Source organism: Nicotiana tabacum, chromosome 2, assembly GCF_000715075.1.
Source record: "Nicotiana tabacum cultivar K326 chromosome 2, ASM71507v2, whole genome shotgun sequence".
NCBI lineage: Eukaryota > Viridiplantae > Streptophyta > Magnoliopsida > Solanales > Solanaceae > Nicotiana > Nicotiana tabacum.
The window spans coordinates 63795513-63819174 of record NC_134081.1 but is presented as its reverse complement, the minus strand read 5'-3'; the positions used below and the strand labels follow the sequence as shown (position 1 = coordinate 63819174).

The window sequence follows — 23662 nt, the reverse complement described above, 5'->3', positions numbered from 1 at the left end:
TAGCAATATATTTTATTTAATCTTTAAATGATTAACGATTGATTTGAACGGTGAATTTGCTAGAATAATAAATAAGGAGATCACTGCTTTTAGTTAAAAAAAGAAGAAGAAGAGATGATTTGTTTTAGTAAATAATGCAGAAAAGCGTAATAGCTTTGATCCATAAGAATCTCAGCAAGGAAGGAGACAAAAAAACTCAGACAAATTTAGCTCCCTGAGAATGTGTCAATGCCGGCCTTCATTGTTAAATTTTAATTTTATTCTTGGAATCAAGATAAAGAAGTGCCGGGAGTGTTGCGTACTTCATAGTTTCTAAAAATTACTAGTACTATGTAATTTCCTTGCTATAAATTAAGTGGTTTAATTGGCACGATCAGATTATGTCCTTACCTATCAAATTAGTGCATAGGAGATTTGAAAAAGTCATACTTTTTTGATTATATAAATTGGTGCAAAACCAAAAACGCAAAGTCAGACTATTCAATTTTCTGAAGAAAATGGCAGAAATCCAAGGCTACTTGATGCTATTTCTTATATGGCTATCTTCTACCTTATTTCTCAAATATGTTGTATTCCGTAAAAAATCCACTAGTCAAAATCTTCCTCCTAGCCCATTTGGTTTACCCATAATTGGTCACTTGCACCTCTTATCTCCAATTCCTCACCAAGCACTTCACAAACTCTCCAACCGTTACGGACCTTTGATCCATATAAAACTTGGCTCTGTCCCTTGTGTTGTAGTTTCATCACCTGAAATTGCCAAACAAGTACTCAAAACTCATGAAAATTCGTTCCTAAATCGGCCACAGACAGCTGTTGTCGATTACTTAACTTATGGCTCGCAAGACTTCTCGTTTGCGCCTTACGGGGTTTACTGGAAGTTCATGAAGAAAATATGCATGTCCGAGCTCCTAGGTGGTCGGACATTGGACATGCTTCTTCCAGTAAGGCGCGACGAAATAAAGTGTTTTGTTGAGTTGCTTTTGCAAAAGGCGAAGGATGGTGTAGCTGTTGATATTGAAGCTGAGCTGTTGAGGGCGTCGAATAATGTGATATCGAGAATGTTAATGAGCGAAAGGTGTTCTGAAGATGAAGAGGAAGCTGGGAGTATGAGGAAGTTAGTTCAAGAGATTGCTGAACTAACTGGAAAATTTAATCTGTCTGATTATATTTGGTTCTGTAAGAATTTGGATTTGCAGGGATTTGGGAAAAGGACAAAAGATGTGCATAGAAGGTTTGATGAGATGATGGAGAGAATCATAAATGAACACCAAGAAACAAGAAGGAAGACAAATAGTCTAAGTAAGGATGGACTAGTGAAAGATCTGCTTCATATTCTACTTGATATAGCAGAGGACCAAGACTCTGAGCTGACATTGACTAGAGAAAACATCAAGGCTTTCATACTTGTAAGTTTCTCGATTTCATCGTATATTGATTTATCCACTATAGCAATAGACTATAGTTACCATACTTTACCTACTATATATACGTAACACAACTTTAAATCACTAAACTTTACCTACTATATATATGTATATTAAATTTTCAAACATCCATGTGAAGATTGTTGAACATGGTGCATGCAAAATCTAACAATACAAAACTTAGTGGACAATAATTAGACGACAAAAGAATTATACTAAAATATGATAGTTTTGGTCAATTGACCTACGTATAAAAACTAGTATAAAAATATAAAAGCTATTGAGAGAAAAATTCCCTAAACAACTATTTAGTGACTACATTGCGAAAAGAATAAGGCATATTAAGGAGATTTATTTCTTTTAAGAGTCTTTTTTCCTACCTTCAAGAAAGATATAGAATAGAAATTCAGGACAAAATTTAAGAAAAAGAGTCGTAATAGAATAGAAATTCAGGGCAAAGAGAGTCATAATATAATATAAATTCAGGGCAAAATACTAACAAACATGAGAGTGACCAAATGTTTAAAATACATGGAGCTGTAATTTCGTCAATGTTCAAGCCTATTGAAGACGAGATCGGTCGCGCATCTGAAATTTGCTATGATGGTTTCAAACAGCTTGCCGGCCCAAGTAATGAGACAAATGTAAATATTCTCAGAAATAGAAGATAAGGACTTTTTTATATATATAGTTGCTTTTTAAATTTAATTCTTAACACAAAGAGCTAGGTAGCTCCGGATCTATTGGAAAAGCCTCTCTGTCCTCACAAGGTAGGGATAAGGTCTGGGTATGTTGTTGTTGTAAAGAACTAGGTAGCTGGCCGACCTGATAATTATTTGACAGGACATATTTGCTGCTGGAACTGATACAGCAGCAATAACAACAGAGTGGGCAATAGCAGAACTGATCAATCATCCAACCATTATGGACAAGGCAGTTGAAGAAATTGATTCTGTTGTTGGTAAGAGGCGAGTAGTGGAAGAATCGGACATGGCGAACCTCCCTTACCTTGAAGCCATTGTTAAAGAAACTCTGAGACTACACCCTACAGGGCCTATGATCATCAGAGAATCAACTGAAGATTGTTGCATCGGCGGTTATCTTGTACCAGGAAACACTAGGCTACTAGTCAATACGTGGGCAATCAATAGGGATCCACAATATTGGGAAAATCCACTTGAATTTTTACCAGAAAGATTTCTAAAGGACCAGTTGGATGTAAGGGGACAACACTATCATTTTCTACCATTTGGGAGTGGGAGAAGAGGTTGCCCTGGAACTTCAATGGCATTACAATTGGTTCAGACAAGTCTTGCTGCCATGATTCAGTGCTTTGAATGGAAGGTTAGTGGTAAAGTGGACATGGAAGAGGCACCTGGCATTACCCTTCCTAGAGCTAATCCTTTGGTTTGTGTTCCACTCACTAGGCTCACTCCATTTCCTTCAATGTGATACATAGCTGGGATTAATTCCTCAGCCTAAAATATTTATCTTCTTGGAACTATACTATTAACTCCACTACTTTTATGTATTTGTCATTTATCGAATCTTGTTTGGTGTTACACACTTGCATACAAATAAATGCTTTCTTGTCGAGAGTCGTAGCCAACGTGCCATTCATGGTTTTCTTTTCATCTTAATTGTACTCCTTGTTCCAACTTCTATCATACTATATTTCCGTATCAGACCCTTCCAAAACTATAACACATTTTCATATTTGGAAACTCTTAATTTTGAACTTATCATTTACCCTTAATTAGAGAAGCTTTCACAAGCACGTAAATTTTATAGTATATATATATATATTTAAGATTACTAGTTTCAAAGTTTTATAATCACATAAATGTTGTGATATGTTTTGAAAATACAAGTTTCAAAAATCTTTCTTTCTTAAAGCTTAGTGCACAGACAAACTATGCCATTTACCTCATCCACCGGAGTGTGTGTGTGTGTGTGTGTGTATATATATATATATATATATATATATATATATATATTAATTTAACGCATTATTATAGGCTATTTATCATAATTCCCCATCATATAAAAACTTGGAACTCTTTTCTATTATCAGCTTCAAGATATGAATGCAAGAGAATAGAATTGATCACCATACGATATCGCTGACGGATCTAGGATTTCTAGAACATAGGTGCACTACTGAAAAAGCGAGAAAAGAATGTGAGAATCAATCCATGTTCCTTTGAATAAATAAAACTCAGTATTCAGTGCACCGCTCAACCTTCTTGAAACACAGGGGCCGACATATAATATTAGATCCGTTTTAAGAAATATATACGTAAAATACATAGTTTGGCGAAATGAACAACGGCCTAAATCCGCCCATGTATGATAGGGCTCCAATTTTGCCCAATCTTCATGAATACATCACGCTTCTTTTTTACAACAGTATGTTACGAAAACATTCACAAATATTCATCTTCAAATTCTCCAACTTCATTGAGCTGGTACCTTGTCTTTAAGATAATGGTTGTATCACTTGGCAGGGCCCCATGTGGGCGAGTGACATGGTGAAATTATACGATGTATTAGATGCTTATTCAAAAAAATAGTTTCTACTCATCCCACACACCTAAGGAAATGAATGCAAGATTTTGCATCTTAATGATACAAATAAATTATGAGGAAAAACAGAAATTTGAAAAAAGAGAATATCTTGAATTTGGTGCAACTAGTCATTGCAGAGCTGTATCTTTGATTCAGAAAGAGAGAATGGGTATGGGTTTGGGAGGGGGGAATTGGCGGATTCACAAGCTAGCAAGAATGGGTGATCTGTTTTGATATGATGCCGGAATAAAAGTGGAAACCTTTCTACTTTCTGATAAATAGACATTTCAAATGCGTTCGTCTTTTCCCGTGAGAGTATTTTTCTTCGATTTATTACTGAACTGATCTTTTGGATCACATAAAGTTAAATTGCAAAATTAGCAAACTGAAAAAGGAACATATAAGGTGAAGGGGGAATGAAATTAAACATCACAATTACAATAGTCGATTACAAGTTTTTGGAGGCGAAACAGCACGTAATAAAGCACAACAGGCATAGAGCCTTGGACATATAGCAAGAGGCTCCAATGGCTTAAAAAGAACGTTCACTTTCCAATTCTAAATACATTACATATAAAGAAATAATACTAGCTAACAGTAGGTGGCAAAGCTGCAAGGTTCGGTTCAACAACCTGCAACAAGCCAGTTGTTAGCCTCGTTGTTAGATCTTCCGCAGACACCTTCATCACATCCGTCCGCATGCCGATATCAGCTGCATAGCGGCTGGCACAATAAACCCCAACAGCTGTCGCTACCATCCCGTATACATTGGTTGTGACAAGACGTAGTGGTGTTGACATAACAGCTGCAAGTGGTCCACCAATTATAGACACTGCTTGTCCGCTTTGGCCCATAGTACTTTGATCTACCACGAGTAGTCCTGTCTTACAATAGATGGCAAAGTCCTCACAGTTGTTCTTGAACACATTGTAGCATCCAAAGCCATTCGTAAGGAGGTAGTTTGCTCGATGGACCACAATGTCATCTGGGTCGGAGACTGCAAGAGTGCAGGTTCCTCCGCGTGCTTTCGCGAGGAAGACAGCAGGGCTCACAGCATATTCAAAGCGATAGAGGATACCTCCAGCAAGAAAGCAGTCCAAACATGACGAAACTACTCCATGACCTTCTGATGGTGGGGTGCAGTTGGTGCAAGGCACAGGAGACCGATTTGGAATCGAGCTTACCAAGATATGATCCAAAATAGTCCCAGTTCCAACTTCTTGACCACGTCTTGTGAAGTGAATGACTTTATTATCCCCAATATAGATACCTGTTAGTTAGGCATATTTTCAATAAGATGAGAAAATAATTTTTGTACTTCGAAGTTTATCTGCCACCTCTATACAATCTTAAGATCAAGGGTAATCAGGAAACTAGATGGTCGAAATTCAGAAAGCATAAACAAGATTAAAATAAAATGCCAAAGTGATGCTTGGGAAGCAGTATCTAAGCAATTTTTATCTTCTCTAGACTAAGGTGAAGACCGGGAAGGAGCCAACTACCTTGAACATATAGAAAGGACGATAAACCATCTTGTAACAAGCAAATTACTCCTAATTTGACCCTGAAGGATTTTTTCCCCTGCCATTATTGGATCATCTTCTGATTTATAGTTAACTGCTCTATTAAGTGAATGAGCTCCACCCACATTGGCAGTGTCAATGTCGTAACACTTGGAACAAGAACATCTAGAATGTAGCAAAGTTCTCCATTACAACACAAAAGTAGTGACTCAATAGTCCATGTAACACAATTTCAAGAAAAAATTACCATTAGAAAAGAGATAAGGAGAGAATGGTACAGTACATTGCCAATCACAAACACTGTTGTTCTGACCTGATCATCATCAAAAACAATATAAAATCCAGGAATAAAAAGAGGTTATTCACAAGACTCCTCAAGGATAAAAGATCCTAAATGAACTGTTGCAACTCCCTTTCCTCGTCCTGCGCCAAGAGCTGCTGTTAGTCAGGAACCCTGTGTTCTCGTAACCAGGAACTGTACTAACCGGGACGTCACTATAATGTCACTATGCTCATGTCAAATGCTGCATCAAGTATAGCACCCACTGGAAAGTTAATGAAACTTGCTATGTTTACTGAGACTGTCTAAAGGTTTCATTCCTTCATTCTTTATTTTAACAGTCGGCGTAAACTCTGTGCCTATAGCACGTTGCAACAAAATGGATGTTCTGGGAAAAAGGTTCTCTTTCTCTCCGTTCCTTGTGAGATGAAAGGTTTAAAAGTTAGGACCTCCGTTGATTAGGATGACAGGTAGAACTGACAGTTGAATAATGAAGAATGTATATCATTGACATGTCTTTCTTTAAACATATTAACTGAAAGCTTGACGTCACTAAGAATAACTAGTGCAATGAGCCCATATTTTGTCAACCCGCCCAATCCGCCCATATTTTGGTGGGTTGGATGAGTGATATTTAAGTTGGGTAAATTTCGGCTTCAACCCATATTCAACCCGTAGAAATATGGGTATTCATGGGTAAAACGTGGGTAAAATATGGGTTAACCTAGTGAGTTATCTTCCAACTTTATCATATTTGGTTGGCTTAAATGTTTTGGAAAATATTTTCCTCATGAACTCATTTTTCTCAAATTGGAGGAAATTGTTTTCCTTATCAAAAAGGGAAAACATTTTTCAAAACTCTTTTTCAATTTTCCCCACCCTATTCCCCATCCCCTACACCCCCACCCACTCCCACCCCTATCCCACCCTACTCCACCCCCCCTACCCCCACCACTATCATCCCAACCCCCCACACCCAATTCAATAGAAATACTATTAAGAGTACTTTCTTTTTCATTTCAACAAAATGAGTGAAAAAAAATATTTTCTTTCATTTCAACAACAAAAGAAAACAACATATTCTTTTCATGATGTAGAAAAAATATTTCCTTTCATTTCAACAAATGAGTATTTTCTTTTCATGATGTAGAAAAAGTATTTTGTTTCATTTCAACAAAATGATTACTTTTTTTCATACTGTAGAAAGAGTACTTTCTTTTTAAAACAAAAAAAATAGTATTTTCTTTTTAGTTATGGAGCACATATTTCAACGTTGAATTTGTACAGAGTCATGTACTATTAGTGGATTTTTTTAATATATTTTTTGAATATAAATAGTATCTTTCTATTTATAGTATACTTTTTTTTGAATTTGTTTAGTTTTATAATTGCAGACAATATATGAACAAAGTGAAAAATACACATAATCATATATTTTTAGTGATATTGCTTGATGTGCATTAAGCATATTTTCTTCCAAAAATAAAAATTGTCATATTTTGTGGAAGAGTAACTTAAGTTTACAATATGAGAGTCAAATTTGAATAAATTTAATGAAGAAGAATATATATTATTCCCGTTTAGCTTATGTTACTAAATAATCTGAGCAAAAGGAAAATTATAAATTGCATTTGAAGAAAAGAATTAAACTTATATAATATGGGTTAACCCATATTCAACCCGCCCATTTGACACTCAACCTGTTTTTGACCCGCATGAAATATGGGCGGTTTGAGACCCAACTCATTTTTACTGGACCCATTTTTAACCCGCCCAAATCCGACCCAACCCGCCCATTTGCCACCACTAAGAATAACACAACATGAATCAACTACCATTTTTTTTTGTTTTTTTTGCAGTTATTTTTTTTTTTTTTTTTGTGTGTGTGCCACCACTAAGAATAACACAACATGAATCAACTACCATTTTTTTTTTGTCAGTTATTTCTTTTCTTTTTTTGTATGTGTATCCGTACATGTAATGTGTTATATTTATACAACTTAAAATTCTGACATGATTGCTTTCTACGTCCTACTTTTTTTGGGAAAAAATATCAATTGCTTTCCACGTGAAATGTATCACCCCATTTCCTTGTCTATCATGTAAACTGAGCTCATATATATTTGAGTTCCCAAACCTCAGGAATAGCTCTACCAAAGAAGCAGACCCTAAAGCCTAGGTCAAGGAAGATCTTGGATATATTTGTCAACCACAGAATAAAGATGATTTTAAGTTGATACAAAATGTCAACACACACACTGCAGTCAATGCCAGAGATATAATAGACAAGGAAAAGCATGATAACCGAGAAGGGAAATGTGCATTATAACACCAATGTTCTTTCCTTTTTGTTTTTTTGGGGATAACTGAGAAATTCTCGGGGCCAATGATGCACAGTTCGAAACTCGTTAGATAATGAACCCACTCTTCTACCCTTCTCCACTTAAATAGCCTATTATACCAGTCTTTTGTCTGAGGCAAGGTTCGAACTTATGATGTGTGCCTATTCCACGCATTACGCCGCGCTATTACCACTAGACCAAGGCCCTAGCGGGAAATACACAGGTGTTCTAATTCACATGAATTGCCGTCACCAATTGCTTTTGAGACGAAGTTTGTGGATGCAAACTCAAACGGACGTGCTATGGTAGTTTAACAAAGAGAGAGAGAAACTATTTATTGAGTAAGAGTTCAATGCGGAAAATTATATGACTATATTCAATTTTTGGTAATAATAGTTTGAATAACTTCAGAATCCCAACCCTATTATTGAGTACATGATTATTATGTAGGATCAACCTTTTTTTTTTTGGTAACCAAGGACTCAAAGAATATGCACTTCCATCCACAGAAACAAAGCTTTGTCAAGGGAATATTAAAATAGAGTAAAAGAAAAGACTACACCACTACAGGAAACCCGTAGAGACAAGTGAATCAACAAGAAATTTTTATGATAATATTCATCTATTCATTTGACTTATGCATTATATCAATGAAGCAAAGGAAAATATTAAATTTAAGGTCAAAAAATTAGGTTGAAAAAGAGTATGACAAGGAAATTAAAAGTTGATTACTTTGATGAATTTAAATTTTTGTAATACAGTAAGTTGCTTGGACTTGGGTGCGGGCGTCCGCTGCCGGCGTGGATCTAGAGGTCAGATCCTTCATGATCTAAATTTTAAGATTCGAGGGTATGGATTTAGGTACAGATACGGGTGCGGGGATTCGGCTAAAAATAATTCAAATATCTAAAAATAGAGCTATAACAATATGCAACATTATGTGAAAAACTTACATGGTGCTTGTATAATGCAGGAAAAGGACTACAAGTTCAGTAACAATAAAAAGTGAAGAACATTAAGATTTGAACTAAGCAATAAGGAAACAGAAAAGCATTTTCTAACTTTAACTTGTAAGCCTTCTACATTTCCAGAGAAGAATCCAAGAAGGAGATAACACGAAGAAGACTGAAATAGAAATATCTAAAGTTGCTGGGAGCCTTGGCATAACTGGTAAAGTTGTTGTCATGTGACCAAGAGGTCACGGGTTCAAGCAGTGGAAACAGCCTCTTGCAGAAATGCAGGCTAAGGCTGCGTACAATATACCCTTGTGGTCCGCCCCTTCCCCGGACCCCATGCATAGCGGGAGCTTAGTGCACCGGGCTACCCTGTTTCTAAATACAACATAATCCATTTTCTAAAATTGCATCCTAGCTTTTGCTATGATTTCAGAAATCATTGTATCTATATCGAGTTTCTTCATCGATTAGGTCAAAGTACCCAAAATCTATTGATCATATCCGATACGGATCCCACACCCACGACGTGTCGACACGGGTGCGGCACCGAAAGTGAAGAGTCCGAGAAACACATACAGTGTCATATAAGTTTTATAGAAATGAAATGGTGCCAAAAGATTTGGTGCGTCCTAAAATAGGAAGTGTCTCATATAGATTGGGACAGCAGGTTAGAAACTGCTCACGGAGGCATATTTCCAGGTAAAAACAAAATCGAGTAGTATAACACATATTTGCTTCTCGTAAAATGGTACAAGCATAGGGTCAATGTCCTCAAACGGGAAAAATGAAGTCGCTGATGAAAATAAAAATAAATTGATCAAGCCTTGTAAACATTAGAGAAAGGATTAGTGAACTATCTAAGCTCAAAGAAGGTGGACGATGAACCTCCCACCAACCAACTCCAATCACCTGAGAATCCAAATACAAATTTAGAATTTTCTTTTTTTGATAACCGTGGTGTCCGGGTCAACTTGCACGCACCTTGACTAATTCCACGGAATACGTGCCACCTCCCACCAACAATAGGTGCCGGGTAACTCTATCCACCCAGACTTGGATAGATGCGAAAAAATCACCTAATATATTGTGCTTTCGTATGCAAGCATCTATGACCAGTTCATGAAGTGGTAGGGAGTATGAGGGAGGGGAGATCAATGAAACTGGGTACATATTGTGTTCCTCAAAAACAAATGTTCATATTATTTGTAGTTGAAGCATCTTGACAACATGGTTGGAGCGGTAAGCAGAGGATTGCAAACAATGTTACTCGAATCCTCCAAAAATGTAACCGCAGCTACATTGGGTGCAGTTACATTTTTTGAGGATCTGAGCAACATAGGTTGCAAGTCCTAATTTCCCCGGTACAAAACCTAAGCTGGAGTCACCAGATCAACAAAAAACTTACCACCTATTACTTTCTTCTGCTAATATAAACTGCCTAAAAACTTATAGAGCCAGAACAACTAACCAATGGACAGCGAACTTTGCCTCAGTCAAAATAGGTTATTTTGGATAGCTTAATCAAGATGTTTCCAAAATAGAGGAAACATCTGGAGGAAGAGAGGAGAGTGAATAGAGGAAGATATAAGGAAGCCAGTAAGGAGGCGAAGTTAGCGGTCACGGAGGCTAAGGATGCGGCGTTTGGTCGTCTGTACGAGAAGTTGGGGGACATAGGAGGGGAGAAGAAGCTATTTCGGCTGGCCAAGGCTAGAGAGAGGAAGGCTCGTGACCTGGATCAAGTGAGGTGCATCAAGGACGAGGAAGGCAGAGTATTGACGAAAGATGCCCAAATTAAACGGAGATGGCAGGATTACTTCTATCGGCTTATGAATGAAGAAGGGGACATAGACATTGTGCTAGGGGAATTGGGTCACTCCGGGAGTCACCAATACTTTAGGTATTGTAGGCGTATTAAGGTTGAGGAGGTCGTGGGAGCTATGCGCAAGATGAGTAGAGCCGAGCGACCGGGCCGGACGAAATTCCGGCTGAATTGTGAAGGTGTGTGGATAGAGTAGGCTTGGAATGGTTGACTGCGCTATTTAATGTTATCTTCAGGACGAAGAGGATGCCAGATGAATGGAGGTGGAGTACGATGATACCACTGTTCAAGAACAAAGATGACATCCAGAATTGTAACAACTATAGGGGCATCAAGTTACTAAGTCATACTATGAAAGTTTGGGAGAGGGTGGTGGAAGGAAGGGTGAAGAGGGCAGTGTCTATATCCGACAACCAATTCGAATTCATGCCGGGTCGGTCCACTACGGAAGCTGTCCACCTTATCAGGAGGTTGGTGGAACAGTACAGAGATAGGAAAAAGGATTTGCACATGGTGTTTATTGACCTAGAGAAAGCGTATGACAAGGTTCCTAGGGAAGTTCTTTGGAGATGCCTGAAGGGGAAAAGTGTGCCGGTAGCTTACATTAGGGTATTAAAGAACATGTATGAGGGAGCTAAGACTCAGGTTAGGACTGTGGGAGGTGACTCGGAGCACTTTCCGGTTGTTATGGGGTTGCACCAAGGGTCTGCGCTCAACCCGTTTTTATTTGCCCTGGTGATGGATGCGCTAACACACCATATTCAAGGGGAGGTGCCATGGTGTATGTTGTTCGCTGATAGTATAGTACTGATTGATGAGACGCAAAGCGGCGTTAATGAGAGGCTGGAGATTTGGAGACAGACCCTTGAGGTTAAAGGTTTCAAGTTGAGCAGGACTAAAACAGAATATCTGGAGTGTAAGTTCAGCGATGAGTCGGGAGAAGCGGACATGGATGTGAGGCTTGACTCTCAAGTCATCCCTAAGAGAGGGAGTTTCAAGTACCTTGGATCAATTATTCAGGGGGATGGGGAGATAGACGGGGATGTCACGCACCGTATAGGAGTGGGGTGGATGAAATGGAGGTTAGCATATGGAGTCCTGTGTGACAAGAAAGTGCCACCGAAACTCAAAGGCAAGTTCTATAGAGCGGTGGTTAGACCGGCCATGTTGTATGGGGCTGAGTGTTGGGCAGCCAAAAATTCCCATACCTAGAAGATGAAAGTGGCAGAAATGAGGATGTTGAGATGGATGTGCGGGCACACTAGGCTGGATAAGATTAGGAATATAGATATTCAGGAGAAGGTGGGTGTGGCTCCCATGGATGACAAGATACGGAAAGCGAGGCTTAGATGGTTCAGGCACGTGCAGAGGAGAAGCATAGATGCCCCGGTTAGGAGGTGTGAGACGTTAGCATTGGCAGGTACGAGGAGAGGTAGAGGACGACCTAAGAAGTATTGGGATGAGGTGATCAGGCAAGACATGGCGCGATTTCAGATCTCCGAGGACATGGCTCTGGATAGGAAGGGGTGGAGGTCGAGCATTAGGTTTGTAGGTTAGGGTTGTTCTGGGGGCGGGGTTGGCCTGTTGTTGTTTCGATGTGGGTTGTTAGTGGTTTGTGTAGTTTCCTTACTATTTTCTATGGTAGTATTGTTGTTTATAGTTATTTCTTTTACATCTATTTTTCTATTTCTTATGATGCTGTTAATATTTTTTATCTTCTATTGTTGTCACTGACCTATTGTCTATTGTTTATTTTTCTTCTTCCCGAACCGAGGGTCTTTCGGAAACAGCCTCTCTACCCCTCTGGGTTAGGGGTAAGGTCTGCGTACACTCTACCCTCCCCAGACCCCACTTGTAGGATTATACTGAGTTGTTGTTGTTGTTGTTGTTGTTTTAATCAAGATGTTTCCAGAAAGCAATAGGTCTTACTCTCTGGAAGGGAAAAAGAAACGGACAGATAACAAAACAATATCTGCGTGTGCGTAAGGCAGCTTCCTAGAAGTATTGCTCGCAAGACAAGGGAGTGCAGGTACACCAAATAAGTAAATCATATCACTTGCCCCAGATCTATGTGAGAAGGAATTAACATCTGATAAAAAATAGAGACCAACCAATGGTACAAGAATGCCACAACATAGATGAAATCATTGCGGAGACAACAAATTCTGAAAATACCTCATTTTAGAATCAAACGAATTCCTATGCCTCTTGACCAACTTTTACTAGCATATAACACATCTTGCTTGAAGAATCCTGGCTAATGAAAGTCTGGACAAGCGAAGGAGTTTATTAATGGAAGCCTAAATGTGCATATTAGCTCAAGTGAAAGAATATATAGGAGGTGTGCCTACAGCCTACTTCTTTTACAGCTTTAAATACTTTCACTATCCCAATTCCTAAATTGAATTTCAACCTTCTTTTTTGTAAGCTAAAAAGAAATTGCAGCCCAAATCATATCATGCAATAAGAGACTTACTAATCGTATAATTCTTGATAAACCTTTCCCTTCTGTTTCTAAAAATTCCTAGAGAACTTATTCCACAATGTAGTACTCCAATAACTAATTCACCTTTCAAACTCCAATCTTAATAGTGAAGCCAAGTCAAAACAACCCATTCAGCTTTTGGATGAAAGAGTACAGAACTACAGATCTTTGGAAGTCTTTGCATTGGAAAATGAGCCCCAACCCCGATTGTTTCTGAAAAGGTCCACACTGCACCTTCGCTCTATATGCTATCTATCCGTCCCTCCTCCTTAAACTTCATGAGGAAACCTAAGCTCTACCAGTAAGCCCATACTTCAGAAAAAAGCCACCCCTGAGTATTGCTAGATCAAAGAGATTGGACACTCAGATACTGCATTTTGTTCCTAATCAAAGAGATTGGACACTCAATTTAGGAGTTTATGGCCGTTATACAGTAGAAACAGCAGCACAGTAGTTATATCCAAATACCCATAGTTAAATAAGAAAAAACAATCCTTCTGAAAATTAAATGCTATCAATGAATCTAAGGACAACTCCAGGTATCATTTCATTTCCATAATATGTAAAAATTAAATATCAATATATTTCTCGCAGAAGCGGATCCAGAATTTAAATTTTATGGGTTCAATATTTAAGATTTTTAACATTGAACTCATCGTATTTTCAAAGTTATGGGTTCATATTCATTATTTCCTACAATTTCAATAAATTTATGCGTCTTAAAAATTATGGGTTCCATTGAACCCATTAGTATAGTGCTATATACGACACTGATTTCTCGCATCATTTCCAACGGAGAAAGAACATTTTTTTCTACATCAACGTTTAGACATTAGATTAAAGCATACAATTACAAAAGGAATGTTTCATTTACGCAAAACAACATTATTTACCATAAAGAAGAAAACAGATTCTAACCGTGATGGGCATAAATATAAGCAGCACGCCAAGAATAAATATGATCTCCTGGTTTGAGGCTGCTCATACCAATTCTGTGGCCATTTCACGCAAAAACTAAAATCAGGAAACATTTGAAAAAGACTACACATAAAATAAAAGGCAATATATTCAGATTACCTGTTAGAAAGCAGCCCCATTTTTGTTTCCTTTTTGAGTTATGGAATGATAAAAGATGAGGATAAACAGAAGAATATGATGAAGCTTTGTGCTAACAATGGAGTAAAAATTGATCGGAAGAACAACCGCTTTGCCTTTGGAAATGTAGAGAAAGGATAGCGATGACATAAAGACAAGTGTCCTTTTGTTGAGTCTGCCTTACGGTACGCGTTTCTGTGGGCGTTGCAGCCAGTCAAATGACATAAATGCCCTTACCCCATATTAAAATTATTGAACTTCGTCGTTAAGCAAGACATGATGTGCCAATAGAAAAAAAGAAAAGTAAGTTATTTTGATGTATAAATTTTACCTTGTCAAGTTTCCAATATCCTATTTTTTTTTCTGCATTTTAATTTATGTATTTAATTGAGTATGAAACTTAAGAAAGAAATTAAAACTAGTAAAATTTATAATTTTAGATTTACTATAATATTTATGTCCATATTCAAATTAACGGTATTTTCTTCCATAATATTTATGTGATTTTGAAACTTTTAAATTTGTAATCTAAAATATATCATAACGTTTATGTGTCGATAAAAATCTATTATAGCTAAAAAAATATCGTATATATATATATATTTGTTTTTTTGAAATATTATTTTTGTAATAAACTAATAAAAAATAATATCAAAAAAGTTACTGTTCTTCCTTCAACTTATCTTGTTCATCTCAGCTTCACCTCTCCTCTACCCTTTAATATTTTTCTCAATTCCCTTTTCACTGTAGCTCTACCACCCTGACCCACCATCTCTACTTCATAATAATAAAAAAACTAACAACATCCTTTATTTTCATCCACTCACATTCTCACAGCCATGGACGATCCTTAGAGCTCCTTAATTTGCATAAAAAACTCAATCAATCTCAATAATAAGTGAAACACTACATTTTATAAAGACCCACCAATAAATCTTCAGCCAAACACTATTAAAAACTTTACAATTACACAACAATAGATCACATTAAATATTATATATTAAATTATACATTCTACATTCGCTAATATATACAATTACTAGTAAATTTGATCGCCTTTCGCACGGTGATAAAGAATCTTATTAGATATACAAGATAACCTTTTTCTAATATCAAATATAAAAAATATGTTAAAGACCTTTTTATTCATTAAATCTGTCATGACCCAAAATTCTGCCAACGGTCGTGATGGCATCTAACACCTACGACTAGGTAAGCCAATATCCAACATAATCAAGGTGAAATATAACTAAAATAGCATAAATAGCGGAATAAGACTTTCAACAACAGATAGTATAAAGATACTACAACATCAGATCCTCCAAAACCTGGTAGTACAGAGTCATGAGCTCTAAATACGATACAATAAAATCTCTCAATAATACAAATACTGTTTGAAATATAAATAACAGTATGGAAATAGGAGAAAGGGAACTCCTAGGATCTACGAGCGATCATGCAACTCTACATCGAGTCTCCTCTGACATCTACTAGGCTCCCTTCTGAAGTTCGATACTGCCAATGCCTGAATTTGTACAAAAATATGCAGAAGTATAGTGAGTACGGGACCACGTGTTCTCAATAAGTATCAAGACTAACCTCGCTGAAGTAGTGACGAGGTTCAACTCATGTGATGCCTACTAATCAAATAAACATGTATAGTTCAAAATTATTCGCAACAAGACTATAATAAGAGATACAACATTGCCAAAGATCTCAGCAATATATATCAACTCAACATGGATAATCAATCTTAATGAACAAGTCAAAAGCATATAATAGAGGCATCAAGTAGCATATAATTAGAATTCAATGTAGAAAACATGTAGAATGAATGATAAGGCATAGGGGATTCACTTGAATGGTCAAAACTTTCACTTTTATGTCCAAAACTCGCCACATCGAATTCTATATCAGAGTCTACCAAATATCCGTCAACTTATCACAATGTGCGTGTACGTCATCAAGAGAGAAACATGAGAGGCCGACCTAGGGGGATGGATCCATATCCACGCACTGCACGTCAAAGACCTCGCGTCATAACAGTGACAATGTCACCTCAACTGCACGATAGAGACCCCATGCCACAACTAAATCAATTCGCTCAGCATGTCTATATGTGCCATAGTCATAGCAATCAGAAATAACATTTCATCTTTAAAGAGGAATATGCTCAGAAATAATCAATAAGGTGCACAAGGACATAATATATAAATGTATGGACATGTGCTCAAGATGTGAGACATGACTACAACTAAATCAAGTATAACAACAATTTTACAAATAGCCCATCTTAGCCAATTACGAAGTAGTAATCCTAAACATGGATACTAGCATAAAAAGGATAAGCTCATGTAGTCGTACAATTGATTAAAATATAAATCATGGAAGGCACACAACCAGAATTAATTCCAAATAATAAAATTTGAATCTTTAGTCAAATTTCCAAAAGTAAAAAAAAGTCAACTCGAGCCCATATTGCCAAAACCAGAGTCAAGGGGTAGATCCCGGCTACCCATAATCCCATGAGTCCAAATACGTGATTAGATTCTAAAATCGACTCCTAAAATCCCAATTTACACTCTCTTAAATTATAGACAAAAATCCCAAATTTCCCTTTCAAATTTCATAATCTAAGTGTATAAATCCATGTGAAAAGAATATGTATAATCAAAATTAAGTAAAAATCACTTGCTCTCAAAGTAGTAGCGAAAATCCCTTCCAAAATTGCCTCTTCCTCAGCTCCAAAACTCAAAATAGTGAAAAATGAGCTAACCCTCAAAATATAATAATAATGCCAGTAATTTTGCATATGCGGTCCAAAACATCAAATTTGCGATACCGCGTCTGCGAGCCCATTCTTGCATTTGCGAGCTTCACTACACCAGCCAAGCCTCGCACCTGCGACACAGCATACACATCTACGGATTTGTAGGTGCGCTCACCCTCACGCAGGCACGAAAGTGCTTTTGCACCAAAAACTCCGCATGTGCGGTCTCCAACCCCAAGCTTGGCCTTCTCTTATGCGCACCAAAACTATGCAGGTGCGACGTTGCTCCTGCACACCAAGAACTGCAGGTGCAACACACCAGCACCACCAGTATCAACAATCTCCAAAATGGTCCGGAATCATTTTGAAATACACCCGAGCCCCCCAGGCTTCCATACAACCATATCAACAAGTCCTAATACCCTATCCAAACATTTCCAAATGCTTAAAACACCACTAATAACATCCAAACTATGAATCAAAAGGCAAAATTCATCTCCTAATTTCTAAATTATCCAACTTCACCAATACGTCAGAATCATGCCTACACATTTCTGATTCCAACAAAACTTTGCACACAAGTCCTAATAAACTAAATGAACATTTCCAAGGTCTTGGAAAATCAATCTAAGTCCGATAATATCAAATTTAACTATCGGTCAAACCTACTAACTCTCCAATTCTTTAAATTGCAAACTTTTGGTAAATAGAGCCAAAACCTTGTAGGAACCTCCAAATCCTAATCCAATCATATACCTAAGTCAAAAATCACCATACGAACATATTGGAATCATCAAATCACCAATCCGAGGTCGTTTATTCAAAGGTCAAACCTTAGTTAATTCTAGCCACTAAAGCTTTCCAAAATAGAACTAAGTGTTCCAATTCATTCGCATGCCTTTCCAAAACCATACCAACTATCCCTGCAAGTCACAAGACATCAAAAGAAACTACATGAATCATCAAATAGGGGACATGGATCTAATACACAAAACAACCGATCAGATCGTTACATTCTTCCCCTCATTAACAAATCTTCGTCCTCGAACGGGTTTAGATTCATACCTGGAATGCCAAAAAGATGAGGATATTTGCTCGGCATATCATGGTCGACCTCCCAAGTCTCTTCCTCGATCGGTTGACCTCTCCACTAAACCTTCATTGATGCAACCTCTTTCGATCTCAACTTCTGAACCTGCCTATCCAAAATGGCCACTGCCTCTTCTTCATAAGCTAGATTCTTATCCAACTGCACTAAAATCCAACACATGTGACTGATCTTCATGATACTTCCGAGCATTTAAACATGATATACTGGATGAACTCCCGACAAGCTAGGTGGCAAAGCAGGCATGTAGATCACTTCACCCACTCTCTCTAAAACCTCAAATGGACCAATATACCGAGGGCTAAAATTGCCCATCTTCCCAAATCTCATCACGCCCTTCATAGGAGAAACTCGAAGAACAACTTTCTCACCCTCCATAAAAGCCACATCGCGAACCTTCCTATAAGCATAACTCTTCAACCTAGTTTGCGTTGTATGAAGACACTCCTGAATTAATTTCACCTTCTCTAAAGCATCACAAACCAAATTTGTACCCAACACCCTAGCCTCACCAGGATCAAACCAACCAAACGGAGAGCGACACCGCCTCCCATATCATGTCTCATATGGAGCCATCTGGATACTGGTCTTCTAGTTGTTATTGTAGGCAAACTCCGCTAATGGTAGAAACTGATCCCACTGGCCTCTAAAATCAATAACACATGCTCTTAACATATCCTCAAAGATCTGAATGGCCCGCTCAAACTGCCCATCTGTCTGAGGGTGAAATGCAGTACTAAGCTTTACTTGTGTGCCCAACTCAAGCTAAATAACTCTCCAAAAGTTTAATGTAAATTGCATACCCTGATCCGATATGATTGAAACAGGCACACCATGCAAGCGCACAATCTTTTTGATGTAGATATGAGCAACTTCTCTTAAATGTAAGAAATCATGACCGAAATGAAATGCCCAGACTTAGTCAGTATGTACACAATATCCCAAACAACATCAAACCTCCTCAAGGTCCGTGGTAATCCTACCACAAAGTCCATAGTAATGTGTTCTAACTTCCACTCAGTTATTGATAACCTATGGAGCAAATCACCTAGTTTTTTATGCTCATACTTGACCTGCTAACAATTCAAACACCTTGAAACATGCCCAACAATGTCTTTCTTCATCCATCGCCACCAATAATACTGCTTCAAATTATGACACATCTTCGTAGCACCTGGATGAATAGAATACTACGAACTATGAGACTCCTCAAGAATCAACTCCCTCAAACCATCCATATCAGGAACATAAATCCGACCCTGAAGTTGCAATACACCATCATCACCAATGACAACCTCCTTAGCACCACCTCGCAATACCGTTTCCTTAAGGACAAACAAATGAGGATCATCATAGTGACAATCCTTGATACACTCAAACAAGGACGACTGCGTAAAAACACAAGCAAGAACTCTACTAGGGTCAGAAATACCCAACCTCACAAGTCTATTAGCCAAAATCATGAACATCCATAGCCAAAGGCCTCTCCACAACTGCAACAAAATTGTGGAACTCCCCATACTCTCTGCCTTCCTACTCAAAGCATCTGCTACCACATTCGCTTTCCCCGGAGGGTACAAGATAATAATATCATAATCCTTCAACAAATCCAACCACCTCCGCTGCCTCAAATTAAAAACCTTTTGCTTAAACAAATACTGAAGACTCCAATGATCAGTGTAAACCTCACAAGACACACCGTATAAGTAGAGCCTCCAAATCTTGAGCCCGTGCACAATAGCCGCCAACTTCAAATCATGGACCAGATAATTCTTCTCCTAGGGCTTCAACTAGCATGACGCATAGGCAATCACACTACTATCCTGCATCAACACACACCCAAGGGCAACGTGAAACATCACAATAGACAATATACATCCATGATCCCGAGGGAAACACAAAAAATGGAGTTGTAGTCAAAGAAGTCTTGAGCTTCTAAAAGCTCTCTTCACAATCATCAGACCGTCTGAACGGAATGCCCTTCTTAGTCAATTTTTTCAAAGGAGCTGGAATAGATGAGAAACCTTCTACAAAGCAACGATAGTAGCCAGCCAAATCCAAGAAACTCCTGATCTCTGTAGCGGTATAAGGTTTGGGCAACCCTGAACTGCTTCAATCTTCTTTGGGTTAATCTTGATCCCATCACAAGTCACTACATGGCCCAAGAATGACACCTCAGTCCAACCAAAACTAACACTTGGAGAATTTAACATACAACTTCTTATCCCTCAGAATCTGAAGTACAATCATCAAATGCTGCTCGTATTCCTCAGCACTACGGGAATACACCAAGATATCATCAATGAATATAATGAAAAATGGATCCAAATAAGACCGGAACACAAGATTCATCAAATGCATGAAGGTTGTTGGGGCATTGGTCAAACCAAAAGATATCACCAAGAACTCAAAATGTCTATAACGAGTCTTGAAAGCCGTATCAGGGATGTCCAGAGCCTTAATGTTCAACTGGTGATAACCCGATCTCAAATCAATCTTCGAGAACATCATGGCAGCCTGAAGCTGATCAAACAAATCATCAATGCGAGGCAATATATACTTGTTCTTGATAGTGACCTTGTTCAATTGCTTATAATCGATGAACATCCTCATAGTACTATCCTTTTTCTTCACAAATAGCACCGATACACCCTAAGTTGAAACATTAGGTCTGATGAATCCCCTATTTAATAACTCCTACAACTGCTCCTTCAATTCATTCAACTCAACTGAAGCCATGCGATAAGGTGGAATAGATATGGGCTGAGTGGCCGACGCCAAATCACTGTCATAATCAATATTCCTATCGCGTGTCATGCCCGATAGATTTGCAAGAAACACATCTAGAAACTCCCTCACTACTGGGACTGAATCAACAGTAGGACTATCAGTACTAAAATATCTAACAAAGGCTAGATACGTCAAACACCCCTTCCCAACCATCCGTTGATCCTTCAGAAATAATATCACCCTGCTAGGGGTATGACCAAGAGAACCCCTTTATTCTAACCTTGGTAACCCCGGAATAGCCAACATCACAGTCTTAGCATGCCAATCAAGAACAACATGGTGCGGAGATAGCCAATTGATACCCAAAATCACCTCAAAGTCGATCATATTAAGCAACAAAAGATCAATCCTAATCTCATAGCCTCTAATAGTAACCACACAAGACCGATATACATAATCAACAACAGTAGGACCACCCAATAGGCATAGATACATGAACAGGTATATCAAAAGAACCATGAGACATATACGAATAAGGAGCAAAAACTGAGGCCTTTGCATTGGGTCTACTCGAAAAAGCATAGCAATGAGCATGCCCACAATTGGTCTGACCACCACCAACCTGGACCCCTCATTTAGGGTATCCTCTAGCCACATGTCCTCCCCATCTAGCTAACTGGGCAGCGGGTGTAGCAACGGGTGCGGAATCCACTAGATGAGAAAACTCTGGAGTTGCACCCCTTACAAGCCTAGGGCGATGCCTTCTCATATGGCCAAGCTCTCCACACTCATAGAAACCTCTAGCTGACTGAGGCTGTTGAACCTGAACCTACCCCTGATGGCCTGAATACCCACGGGATAGAACCCTGAACAGACGGAGCATGGTACAAACTCGCTGGAAGAACACTGAAAGATGATGGAACTAGAGTGCTGAAAGATGACTAAGCCACTGCTCCACGGGCTACATGTTTGTGTAAAATGAGCTGGCCTACCATGATGGCCTCCACCAAGCTGACACCTACCTCCAAAAGAGGTATCACTGAAGCTACTAGAACGATGAGGTCTCTTATCTCACCCTCTAGCCTATCGCCCCTATGGATACAACCTATGAAACCTCTTCATCCTCTTTTGCTCATCAGAAGACATAATAGGCATAACCACAGTTCTTGCTACTATAACAGTCTGCTTTGGAGTACGGGTAGCAGAGGTCTGAACTCCTCCTCCAGCTTAAGATGTTGCTGGGGCCACTGGAACCACTTAAGCTTGAGTTAAAACGTCAATAAAACTGACCATCTTGGCCATGGCCTACTGGAATACCGGCGCAGCAACAAAACCCTTTGGGTGCTGAGTGGGAAGTAGTGTCTCAACATGATCAACAATAAATCAATCCTCCACCTGATCCGCAAGTGGATCAACTGATACTGCCCTAGTACACTTCTGGGCTCTAGCAGGCGCTCTACCCCTAGCCGCCACTGTGCGTCACCTGGTGGGAGCCTTGGCCCTACCTTGAGCCCTGCCCCTCATGGCTACAGCTAGTGGTACTCCCTCTCTATCACTTGCCATTTCTGAAGCACGTGTGCTTACCATATGTAAGAGTGTAGAAGAGAGAATTCAGGCTTAGACAATAATCAACACACGACAAGGAATCAAGAAAAAAAGAAGTTTTCTAAATCCTTATAGCCTCTCGTAGATAGATATTGACATCGCTGTACCGATCCACATACTCTACTAGGCATGCTCGTGACTTGTGAGACCCTTAGAACCTCTGATACCAACTTGTCATGACATAAAATCCCACCAAAGGTCGTGATGGCGCCTAACCCGTTCTCTAGGCAAGACAACACTCAACAACAACAAAAGAATTCAATTTTAAGCCATTAACTAATTCATGATATAAATATCAAGGTTGGATAAGTCATAATTGTCACGACCCGAAATTCACACCTTCGGGACCGTGATGGCGCCTAACATTTCACTTGCTAGGCAAGCCAACGTTAGAATAATTTAACCATTTTTAACAATTCATCTTAATTAAATAGTAATGAAATCAACAACTAGAATAAAATCTGAATTTAGGTGAACAAACCAAAATAAATACGATATCTAAATACCATCCCAGAACTGGAGTCACAAGTGCACGAGCTTCTAGAATAATACAAACAAGGGTCTGAATAAAATAAAGTTGTCTGAAAGAAAACACAAAGCCAAGATAAGGTAGAAGGGGACTTCAGAGCTGCGAACGTTGTGTAGCTATACCTCAAGTCTCCTCTGATAGCTGGATCCGAGCAAATCTACAGTACACGCCTTGGGACCAACTCCGGTATCTGCACAAGAAGTGCAGAGTGTAGTATGAGTACAACCGACCCCATGTACTCTGTAAGTGCCGAGCCTAACCTCGATGAAGTAGTGACGAGGCTAAGGCAGGTCACTTATATTAACTTGTACGCAATAATAGTAATATCAACAATAATAGAAATAAAATAGGTAACTTTATTTCAACAGTTAAAGCTAACTCGGAACTCATATCAATAATTGAAATCAATCCAGCAGTCATAATCC

The 23662-nt window shown here is 38.5% G+C and overlaps 2 protein-coding genes across 2 annotated transcripts; one reads left to right on the top strand and one right to left on the bottom strand.

The window, feature by feature from the left end:
- The first annotated feature begins 370 nt into the window (after window positions 1–370).
- LOC107800721 (cytochrome P450 93A3-like) lies at window positions 371–2989 on the top strand. The gene is made up of 2 exons (XM_016623944.2): window positions 371–1409; window positions 2271–2989. Exons 1-2 carry the CDS (start codon window positions 498–500, stop codon window positions 2877–2879), a joined length of 1521 nt encoding a protein of 506 aa, XP_016479430.1. The 5' UTR covers window positions 371–497; the 3' UTR covers window positions 2880–2989.
- A 1407-nt stretch (window positions 2990–4396) lies between these two features.
- Window positions 4397–14686, bottom strand: LOC107800722 (protein LEAD-SENSITIVE 1-like). The gene is made up of 3 exons (XM_016623945.2): window positions 14478–14686; window positions 14319–14392; window positions 4397–5265 (listed from the first exon to the last, which is right to left on the bottom strand). Exons 1-3 carry the CDS (start codon window positions 14495–14497, stop codon window positions 4583–4585), a joined length of 777 nt encoding a protein of 258 aa, XP_016479431.1. The 5' UTR covers window positions 14498–14686; the 3' UTR covers window positions 4397–4582.
- Window positions 14687–23662: the final 8976 nt, after the last annotated feature.

What these genes read in the sequence shown, in the direction of transcription:
- LOC107800721 (XM_016623944.2), top strand. Translation starts at nt 498, where the DNA reads ATGGCAGAAATCCAAGGCTACTTGATGCTATTTCTTATATGGCTATCT. An exon ending in ACATCAAGGCTTTCATACTT is followed by an intron (nt 1,410 to 2,270) that starts GTAAGTTTCTCG and finishes ATTATTTGACAG; the next exon opens with GACATATTTGCTGCTGGAAC.
- LOC107800722 (XM_016623945.2), bottom strand. Translation starts at nt 14,497, where the DNA reads ATGGGGCTGCTTTCTAACAG. An exon ending in ATGGGGCTGCTTTCTAACAG is followed by an intron (nt 14,393 to 14,477) that starts GTAATCTGAATA and finishes AAATGGCCACAG; the next exon opens with AATTGGTATGAGCAGCCTCA. An exon ending in TTATATTTATGCCCATCACG is followed by an intron (nt 5,266 to 14,318) that starts GTTAGAATCTGT and finishes CCTAACTAACAG; the next exon opens with GTATCTATATTGGGGATAAT.